This window comes from Canis lupus, chromosome 26, assembly GCF_011100685.1.
Source record: "Canis lupus familiaris isolate Mischka breed German Shepherd chromosome 26, alternate assembly UU_Cfam_GSD_1.0, whole genome shotgun sequence".
Lineage (NCBI taxonomy): Eukaryota > Metazoa > Chordata > Mammalia > Carnivora > Canidae > Canis > Canis lupus.
In genome coordinates, this window is record NC_049247.1 from 25,775,752 (window position 1) to 25,787,104 (window position 11,353).

An 11,353-nucleotide genomic window follows, 5' to 3' on the forward strand; every position below is an offset into this window, starting at 1 on the left:
AATATATAGGTCTGGAAAATGTCACTAATAAATGGAGTGTGACTGAACAATGAAATTATTTCTCAATGATAAAATTGGAAGATATTTTGATTTTATCCACTGTAATATGTCTGCTGAAATAGGAACTCTCATACTTTTATGGTGAGAATATAAATTGGTAAACCAATTTTGGAGCATAAATTTTAAATTCTTATCAAATATTAAATATATATATGGTTTGCATCAGCATTACATTTTTAGAAAACAAGTCTAATGAAATTTTTTTAAGTCTAATCAAAATTATCTAGCTAATACACTCCAAGATAAATATACAGGTACATCTAGTTAAGACGTGTTACATAACAAATAATTGAAACCAACATGAATATTTCTTTGTGGAAAAATGATGAAATTATGGTAAATTATCCTATGGAATAATGAAGAATTATGAATCAAAATGAAAGACATAAGCTTGTCAAATATCACTGAATATGTTTTATATGGAAAAATGGAACTACACAAAAAAAAACCCAAGACTATGTTATGTAAAATATATGTGTTGTGTATGTGCGTTTATGTGTGGGAGTGTGTATATATAAATTACTAGAGCACATCCTTGAGAGTGTTATCAGTTATCCCTTCAGGAAGTAGGTGACAGTGGTACTGAGGAGTGGGTTGGTATAATATTAATTTCTGTACAGGATTTTATTTATTTGAGAGAATGAGTGAGTGAGAGAGCAGGAGCAGGGAGAGGATCAGAAGGAGAGGAGTCACAGACCACCTGCTGAGCAGGGAACTGGATGCAGGGTTCCTTCCATCCCTGGACTCTGGCATCTTGACCTGAACTGAAGGCAGACACTTAACCAACTGAGTCACCCAGGCTCCCCAAACCAATTTTATAGACCATTTATAGCAGTGTTATTTAATATCAACATTTGTACTGAGCAAAATTATAAAAGTAGACCAAAAATATCTTAAATGCATCAGACAGTTGTTACAAAATAATTGCTGTAAGGGTAATATCCAAGAATAATTGAGAACCCATACTAGTAATCAATGACAAAAGACTTGTTGTCCCCAAAGGTATGATATTCTCATAGCAAAGACAGAGATAAAAAGCCAAGACCTGCACCATGGAGGTTGGTGAACCTATCAGGAGACTCTGACAACAGCAAAAATAACCAAATAAGTCAGCTTATAAGGGTAACCCAAGTAGAAATATTATCAAGGTTGAATCAATGGGCTTCTCTAGAGAACTTTAAATCTTTTCACTTTCACGTTTCTGAAAGAAATGGAGGAAGACACAAAGAGATGGAAAAATATTCCATGTTCATGGATTGGAAGAATTAATATCGTGAAAATGTCAATGTTACCCAGGGCAATTTACACATTGCCACCTGGGCTGCCCATCGTTCACTATTTCTTATATTTCACTTGTTCACAGAGTGTTGGGTTCCTTTCTGATAAAGAGACATCCTCAGTAGGCACTCCCTGGACTACTTGTAGATACTATCCATGATTAACTAAGAGGAGACCACCATCCTTACATCTGTCACATGGACTCTGAGATTCCCAGTGTCCTCATGGATGGAGGAGTGGCTGCTAAGATCCTCCAAGGAAACAAGGGGCAATGTCCCTGGGGAGGGAAGGAAATGTTCCAGAGAGTGATTAGAGTTGAGGTGTTTTAGAGGCTGGGCCAGGAGTTGGAGAATGTATCCATCTCCGCATACATCTCTCAGGATTCTCAGCGAGGAACTTTGGGATGGAGGTCACCAGGGTCATAGGTAGGTGATCTAATGAAAGATGTCTTCCTGATAATCAGTGCCCCAGGCCACCCTGCAGACGTTTGTGTGTGATGTCCCAGCATCTGCCCCTTTCAAGATCTCCCATGACTTGCTCGTGACCATGGGGGAGGGATAGAGAGGAAGCTGATTTGCATAAAGCCCTTGCTTATTATCATAAGTCTGGAGTCAAGAAAAGGCCCAGGGACACCCTACTCAAGCCAAAGAGCTTGTGGAGTCCACCTCCAGTGAGGGTCCCCACCATGGCCTGGATGGTGCTTTTTCTTGGGCTACTTGCTCATGGCTCAGGTCAGGGAAATGGACTCTGCATCTGTTGGGGGAACATAAAAGCAGGGACTCATGTAACCCTTGTCTCCCATAACTATACCTTTCCTCTTCTTGGTTTTAGGAGCAGATTCTCAGATTGTGGTGACCCAGGAGGCATCGTTGTCAGTGTCTCCTGGAGGGATAGTCACACTCACTTGTGGCCTCAGCTCTGGATCAGTCACTACAAGTAACTACCCCAACTGGTTCCAGCAGACCCCAGGGCGGGCTCCTTGCAGATTATCTATGACACAAAAAGCCACCTCTCTGGGGTCCCTGATCTCTTCTCTTGATCCATCTCTGGGAACAAAGCCGCCCTCACCATCACAGGAGCCCAGTCTGAGGACGAGGCTGACTATTACTGTTTTACACGACATGGCAGTGGGAGCTGCTACACTTACCCACAGCATCTCAGATAAGGAAGAAGTGACACAAAAACCCCTGGGACCTTGTATCTTGTCCTTGTCATTGAGAAGCTTCTGTGGAGCTTACAGTCAGGTGCATGACAGTGATGCTAAGCACAGTGATAGAGACAGATGAGTGGGTGGGCCACAGTGCTGGGGCCATAGCTCCCAAGCAGGGACAATGCACTAAGGTTGTTAATCCCATTACTGGTGACAGCAGTAGAGCATATGCCCCCGGGATACTGGCTTGAAATTGTGCCTCCCTGTAACCCTTTCCTTTATTAAAGACAATATCCATGGACCCTCTAAACTGTTAGACAAAATGTTTATTAATACTAATAAATCTTCATATACTAATACTTTTTTGCTCATAAAACGTGTAGAATAGTAGATGAAGTCCATACAGATGACAGCACACACCATCATGCTATGTTTTAGGAAACATTACACTTATATTTATATTTTCCTTTTTTTAAGATTTTATTTTTCCGGAATGACTACATCCAGCATGGGGCTCAAACCTACAACCAAGATCAAGAATCCCACCCTCCAGTGAGTGAGCCAACAAGGAGCCCCTATAGATGCATATTTATTATTCTAAAGGATTTTATTTATTTATTCATGAGTGATACACAGAGAAAGGCAGAGACATAGGCAGAGGGAGAAGCAGGCTCACTGTGGGGAGCCTGATGTGGGGCTCGATCCCGGGACTGCAGGATCATGCCTTGAGCCAAAGGCAGACACTTAAACTATGGACCACCTATGCGTGTTTCAACACAAAAATTATTTTATGTATTTATCTGAAAGAGAGGAATGGGATGAGATAGGGGGAACTGAGGGACAGGGACAAGTGGACTCCTTGCTGAATAGGCAGCCCAATGCAAGGCTGGATATCAGGACCCCAGCATCACAACTTAAGCCGAAGGCAGATCATTAACCACCTGAGCCACCCAGGCATCACAATTATTAAAAATAACTTTTTAAACTCAATTTGTCAACATACACCACCAACATATATCACCAACACTTCCTTCAATGCCCTCCTTAGTGCCCATCACCCGTCAGCCCATCCCCCACCCTCCTTCTCTTCTGCAACCCTGTTCCCTTCTGCAACCCTGTTTGTTTCCCAGAGTCAGGAGTCTCTTATGTTTTGTCTTCCTCTCAAACTTTCCCCCACTCAGTTTTCCTCTTTTCCTTTATAGTCCTGTTTGCTATTTCCTTTTTTTAATAAAGATTTTATTTATTTATTCATGAGATACACAGAGAGAGAAGCAGAGACACAGGCAGAGGGAGAAGCAGGCTCCATGCAGGGAGCCCAACATGGGACTCGATCCTGGGACTCCAGGATCATGTCCTGGGCCGAAGGCGATGCTAAACCACTAAGCCACCCAGGGATCCCTGGGAACTTTAAATCTTGAGCTTGACTCAAGCTCATTATGTCCTAATAATGAAACCTGGGAGAAGGCAGATGCAACTCCACTGTCAGGGAATCCTGAAACACACTGTGACATATATATTTCAGTTGGCTGTCTAACTGAGAGCATTGATGCCCTGGAAAAATGAATGGCTCAACCCCACAGAGCTGACCTGCTCATTCTACTGCTCTGGGTGTGACGAGAAGGGTCCAAATGCAAATGACAGAGACCCTTCCAGGAGGGCTGGGGTGTGTGATATGGGCTGGGGGTGCACGGAGTCTGAGGCCAGCAGTGGGCGCTGCTGGGCTGCTCCTGAGAGCTCAGGGTCTGGGCGAGGAAGACCAGGAACATCTATCACTGGCCCCTACACACTAGAGCAAGTAGGGTCCTCACTGTGGGTGTCTTTCCTGCACCTGCAACCCTGGAGCCACAAGAGCTGTCAGCTCTGAATCACACAGGCCCCATATTTGCTCTTCCACCGCACCATGGAGTACCCTGTCCAGACATGATTTTCGTGGAAGGTAGATGGACAGGACAATCATACAATAAATATATATTTGTTTCATGAACTCGAACTGCAATGTTCCCTGGGGAAAGTATAGGACTTTTCAGGGAAGCGACTGTCCCAATGCCAACAATCAGATCACAGCAGGCAGAGCTCAGTGGCTTCTCTACCATGACCTGGATCCTCTCTTCACCTCCCCACTGATTGAACAGGGAGTTTCCCCTAGGGGAAAGAGAAAGGGTCGGGACAGGAGAGGAACTGGCTCTGCTTCTTGCTCCTGTCATCTGGGTACAGGTGGTGGTCATCAATTCTTTGTGTCAACATCTGACCTATCTTCCAGGGTCCTGGGTCCTTCCTGGGTCCAGAACCAATTAGACTGGTTCTGTCACCCACAGTGTTTAAGTCTTTGTTGAAAAAAATGGTTTAAAATATATATTAAAACAAAATTCATGTATTCTAAACTTATTTTATCATTCTAGCAAATCACGGGAGGAAGCACAACCCAACAGAAGTGTATCAGATTTAAATTGCAGGGAGATATCATCACAGAATTGACTCAAAATCTGAGATACTAGAATTCATTTGATACAGGATAAAATTGGCCTTGGTCACCAGGGAGGATTGGGGCTGAGACTAGTTGTGTGCAGTCTCTCAGTGATGAGGCACGTGGAATGAGGGGAGCAGATATGAAGAGGCACTGGGCCATGCATCAGATGCCCCAACCTGGGTAGAGCCCCCGAGCTCCCAGTGCTGGCTTCCTGACACCCTGTGGGAGAGAACAGTGATGTGACAGTATGCACCACAGTTGACACAGTGATCTCTAGAGCGTCCTGGTCAGCCTGCATCAGTATGTCCTCTCAGAGGTACAAGCACTGCCCAGAGGTAGCTCCCCCAACTCATGAAGAATCACTCAAGACCAACAAAGGGATGCTGCTCTATCACCTTCGAACCTGAGAGGACTCCTGGGGACTTGGGTGATTCTGTCTCCAGTCTATCAACCCCTCCATTCTGTTCTGGCTGCAGAACCCACACAGGTAAGCCCCACGGAAAAGTGAATAGGACCCTGGTGTCTGGGGAAGCCCTGGGGCAATGTGTCCAGGTGGACACCCTCAGGGACCCTTGCTGATAACTATGTCTTCCAAATGTGCTCATGATGAAATATGCAGTAAGTGCCTGAGTCCTTTATCTTCCTTCATTTAGTTCTCTCTTAACTGTCTTTCTCATTTCTGCCAATACCTTAGAGTTACTTACTTACAGAAATAGATATTATTTGTGTTTTCAGCCTTCCAATTCTTTTTTTACTCTTGAGTATGAATATTGCTCCTCATCCCAAAATTTGATAGATATGAAATTACCTATCATTCTCTAAAGGTCAAGGATGCGTTCATTTAATAGGAAAATCATTTAGTATGAGTAATTTTTCTCTGATATGAGTTCGGGCTTTCAAACATGAAGAGAAAGAAAAATAATCCTGTAGTGTTTATCACAACAGCAATTGACAAGTAATTCCAAAATGAATGCCAGTCATTTTTGTATCTCACACTGGGACAAACATGAGTCCTTTCTTTGCCTCATCTTCCCCTATTCCTGGAGACTCTTTACCCTCCTGCCAGTCCTCCTTCCTTCCAATCCCTTCCCCAGCCTTCCAGGACCCTTTGATCCTCAGCAGAACACAAAAGGAAATGGAGTTCAAAATGCTCCCTGAGGTTCACTTGTTCACGGTGTTCTGTTCATTTCTGATAAAGAGACATCACCGGTCAGCTCCCCCTGCACTACTGCGGACAGGGTCCATGATTAACTAAGAGGAGGCCACCATCCCTACACCCTCTGAGATACCCAGTGTCCTCACTGCTGGAGGAGTGGCTGCTAAGATCCTCCAAGGAGACAAGAAGGAATGTCACTGGGGAGGGAAGAAAATTTTCCAGGGATATGTTAGATTTGAGGTGAACTAGATGTAGGGCCAGGAGGTGAAGAACACATGCCATCTCCTCATACAGCTTTCAGGTTTCTCCGAGAGCAACCCTGGGACAGACGTCCCTAGGATCATAGGGAGGTGATTTGGTGAAAGAAGTTTTCCTTATACTCAGTGTCCCAGGTCACCCTGCAGTCATTGTTGTCTGTGAGTCCTTAGCGTCTGCCTCTTTCAAGATTGCCCAGGGGAATATGTGGATGACTCTGGGGCAGGGAGAGAGAGGAAGTTGATTTGCATGAAGAGTCTTTTCCTTCTAATGGGTCTGAAGGCATGAAAAGGACCCAGGACACCCCTCTCCAGCCCAGGAGCCTGAGCAGGCTGCATTTTATGAAGGTCCCCACCATGGTCTGGAGGTTACTTCTTCTTGAGCTCCTTGCTTATGGATCAGGTCAGAGAAAAGGATTCTGCATCTGTGAGGGCACATAAGAACAGGGACTCATGTGACCCTTGTCTCCATAACAACACCTTTCTCTCTTCTTGATTTTAAGAGTTGATTCTCAGACTGTGGTAACCCAGGAGCCATCACTCTCAGTGTCTCCAGGAGGGACAGTCACACTCACTTGTGGCCTCAGCTCTGGGTCAGTCTCTACAGGTAACAAACCTGGCTGGTACCAGCACACCCCAGGCCAGGCTCCTCGCAGGATTATCTATGACACAAGCAGCCGCCCTTCTGGGGTCCCTGATCGCTTCTCTGGATCCATCTCTGAGAACAAAGCTGCCCTCACCATCACAGAAGCCCAGCCTGAGGATGAGGCTGCCTACCACTGTTCGCTGTATATGAGTGGTGGTGCTTACACAGTGATTTAAATCTATGGGGAAGTGCAACCAAAACCTCCTCATGGCCTCACCCTTAGAGGCAGGAGAGAAAGTGAGGTGGGGAAAGAGTCAACATCACCATAGGAAGTGAAGCTCCTGGGTGCCACTCTCCTGTTCATTGCTTAGTGGCAATCAACTCCATTCCATCTCTGCCAAGGTGTGTTCATTTCTCCAATGTACCTTCCAAGACTGTGCCTCCTTGCACCCTTTCTGCCTAAAATGTTCAGGAGTGCAGTTTCCCTTCCGTTATCCATAAACCAATACTGACACTCAATCTACTGTTATCTATGAGGACTATTAATAAACTATAAATAAAGCATTGGTAGATCTCACTTTATTCGCTAATTTGTGAAGACTGAATTAAGATTTTCATAATGTGAAGCCTAATAAACCTGCAACCTCCCATCCTATACTTCTACATCTGAAACCAGTATTGGTGTTCATAGATGTATGTTTTAATAAGCATCCCAAGAGATATGCATGAAAGTGAGTGTTTAAGAAGCATCTATTATTTTATTAACATAAAATTATTCCTGAAAATATCCCTTTAAATGCAAAGAGAGTAACATCTTCGGACTCAATCATTCCCCAAATGGCACTAAAGATCCAAGAACACTGAGAAACTGACTCAAAATCGCAATCTACTGGTGTCACAACAGCCTGCAGTGGAGCAGTGCATGCCCAGGAGATATAGAATTGAGGGACAATACATGACCAATGGATTTGTAATTCAGCCTGCAGACTGTACAATCTCAGCATTATGGTTCCTGACTACCATTGGTTTCCAAGGAAATATCTAGAGACAAAGGATAGCATGATATTTTATATATGATTTGTTTGTACCTCTAAGGTTGTGCAAGACCTGACATTATACATGGGTAGTTTCTATTATTTTTGCCTCAAAACGCATTATCTTTATTAAATATTGATATACTAACTTAACTTGGAAAATTGAATTAGCAGTTAATTTTACATCAACAGTCATATAAAATGTAAAGGAAAATTACAGGCAAATAAGACATATCTGCAGCCATAATTGATACATTGTAGATTTTGTACAAGGAATGAGGAAACACTTCATGTATTTCATGTTTGCTAGAACTTACACTGAAATTCTTCATCACTCTCCTTGACATCATTCCCACAAACAACTTCAGGCCAGTCGGCTTCACTAGAGAATTCTATCAAGCATTTAATAGGGAATCATGAGAATACTAAGAGAAGAAGGATGAATTAGAATGTATTATAAACCTAGTTTTCCTCTTTTATTCTAAATTTAAGATTTTTTTAAATAAGAAAATTAAAAATCCATGTGCTTCATAAGCATAGGAAACAAAATATAACAACATATTTACATTCAATCTAACAACGTACCAAAAGTGGTCATTTAAAACACTTAATATTTGTATAACATTTTATTTTTTTATTGGAGTTCAATTTGCCAACATACAACATAACACCCAGTGCACATCCCGTCAAATGCCCCCTCAGTGCCCATCACCCAGTCACCCCAAACCCCACCCACCTCCCTTTACACTACCCCTTGTTCATTTCCCAGAGTTAGGAGTCTCTCATGTTCTGTCTCCCTCTCTGATGTTTCCCACTCATTTTCTCTCCTTTCCCTTTATTCCCTTTCGCTATTTTTTATATTCCCAAAAAGAATGAGACCATATAATGTTTGCCTTCTCCGATGGACTTATTTCACTCAGCACAATACCCTCCAGGTCCCTCCACGTCGAAGCAAATAGTGGGTATTTGTTGTTTCTAATGGCTGAGTAATATTCCATTGTATACACATCACAGCTTCTTTATCCATTCATCTTTCGATAGACACTGAGGTTCCTTCCACAGATTGGTTATTGTGGACATTGCTGCTAGAACATCGGGGTGCAGGTGTCCTGGCGTTTCCCTGCATCTGCATCTTTGGGGTAAATCCCCAGCAGTAAAATTGCTGGGTCGTAGGGCAGATCTATTTTTAACTCTTTGAGGAACCTCCGCAAAGTTTTCCAGAGTGGCTGCACCAGTTCACATTCCCACCAACAGTGCAGGAGGGTTCCCCTTTCTCCACATCCTCTCCAACATTTGTGGTTTCCTGCCTTGTTAATTTTACCCATTCTCACTGTTGTGAGGTGATATCTCATTGTGGTTTTGATTTGTAGTTCCCTGATTGCAAGTGATGCGGAGCATTTTCTCATGTGCTTGTTGGCCATGTCTATGTCTTCCTCTGTGAGATTTCTGTTCATGTCTTTTGCCCATTTCATGATTGGATTGTTTGTTTCTTTGGTGTTGAGTTTATTTATTTTTTTAATTTATTTTTTATTGGTGTTCAATTTACTAACATACAGAATAACCCCCAGTGCCGTCACCCATTCACTCCCACCCCCCGCCCTCCTCCCCCTCTACCACCCCTAGTTCGTTTCCCAGAGTTAGCAGTCTTTACGGTCTGTCTCTCTTTCTGATATTTCCCACACATTTCTTCTCCCTTCCCTTATATTCCCATTCACTATTATTTATATTCCCCAAATGAATGAGAACATATAATGTTTGTCCTTCTCCGACTGACTTACTTCACTCAGCATAATACCCTCCAGTTCCATCCACGTTGAAGCAAATGGTGGGTATTTGTCATTTCTAATAGCTGAGTAATATTCCATTGTATACATAAACCACATCTTTATCCATTCATCTTTCGTTGGACACCGAGGCTCCTTCCACAGTTTGGCTATCGTGGCCATTGCTGCCTTAAACATCGGGGTGCAGGTGTCCCGGCGTTTCATTGCATTTGTATCTTTGGGGTAAATCCCCAACAGTGCAATTGCTGGGTCGTAGGGCAGGTATATTTTTAACTGTTTGAGGAACCTCCACACAGTTGGTGTTGAGTTTAATAAGTTATTATAGATCTTGGAAACTAGCCCTTTATCTGATAGGTCATTTGCAAATATCTTCTCCCACTCTGTAGGTTGTCTTTTAGTTTTGTTGACTGTATCCTTTGCTGTGCAGAAGCTTCTTATCTTGATGAAGTCCCAATAGTTCATTTTTGCTTTTGTTTCTTTTCCCTTAATGGATGTATCTTGCAAGAAGTTATTGTGGCCGAGTTCAAAAAGGGTGTTGCCTGTGTTCTCCTCTAGGATTTTGATGGAATCTTGTCTCACATTTAGATCTTTCATCCATTTTGAGTTTATCTTTGTATGGTGAAAGAGAGTGGTCTAGTTTCATTCTTCTGCATGTGGATGTCCAAATTTCCCAGGACTATTTATTGAAGAGACTGTCTTTTATCCAATGAATAGTCTTTCCCTGTTTGTCGAATATTAGTTGACCATAAAGTTGAGGGTCCACTTCTGGATTCTCTATTCTGTTCCACTGATCTATGTGCCTGTTTTTGTGCCAGTACCACAAAGTCTTGATGACCACAGCTTTGTAGTACAACCTGAAATCTGGCAATGTGATGCCCCCAGCTCTGGTTTTCATTTTTAAAATTCCCCTGGCTATTCGGGGTCTTTTCTGATTCCACACAAATCTTAAGATGATTTGTTCCAACTCCCTGAAGAAAGTCCATGATATTTTGATAGGGATTGCATTAAATGTGTCAATTGCCCTGGGTAACATTGACATTTTCACAATATTAATTCTGCCAATCCATGAGCATGGAATATTCTTCCATCTCTTTGTGTCTTCCTCAATTTCTTTCAGAAGTGTTCTATAGTTTTTAGGGTATAGATCCTTTACCTCTTTGGTTGGGTTTATTCCTAGGTATCTTATGCTTTTGGGTGCAATTGTAAATGGGATTGACTCCTTAATTTCTCTTTCTTCAGTCTCACTGTTAGTGTATAGAAATGCCACTGACTTCTGGGCATGTATTTTGTATCCTGCCACACTGCCAAATTGCTGTATGCAGCTGGCTAATGGTTTATGTATCTTTTTAATTCTTTCAAAGGACCAACTCCTGGTTTTGTTAATCTGTTCCACAGTTCTTCTGGTCTCCATTTCATTGAGCTCTGCTCAAATCTTTTTTAACTCTTTTCTTCTTCTGGGTGTAGGATCTATTTGCTGTTTTTTCTCCAGCTCCTTTAGGTGCAAGGTAAGCTTTTGTGTTTGATTTCTTTCCAGTGAATGGATGGATGCTTGTATTGCGATGTATTCCCCCCTCAGAACTGTTT

The 11,353-nt window shown here is 42.7% G+C and overlaps 1 gene segment (V, D, J or C); it reads left to right on the forward strand.

Moving 5' to 3' along the window:
• Positions 1-1,977: 1,977 nt before the first annotated feature.
• LOC119869096 lies at positions 1,978-2,655 on the forward strand. The segment is given in 2 exon segments: positions 1,978-2,069; positions 2,170-2,655. Coding segments are annotated over 2 exon segments (501 nt in total).
• Positions 2,656-11,353: the final 8,698 nt, after the last annotated feature.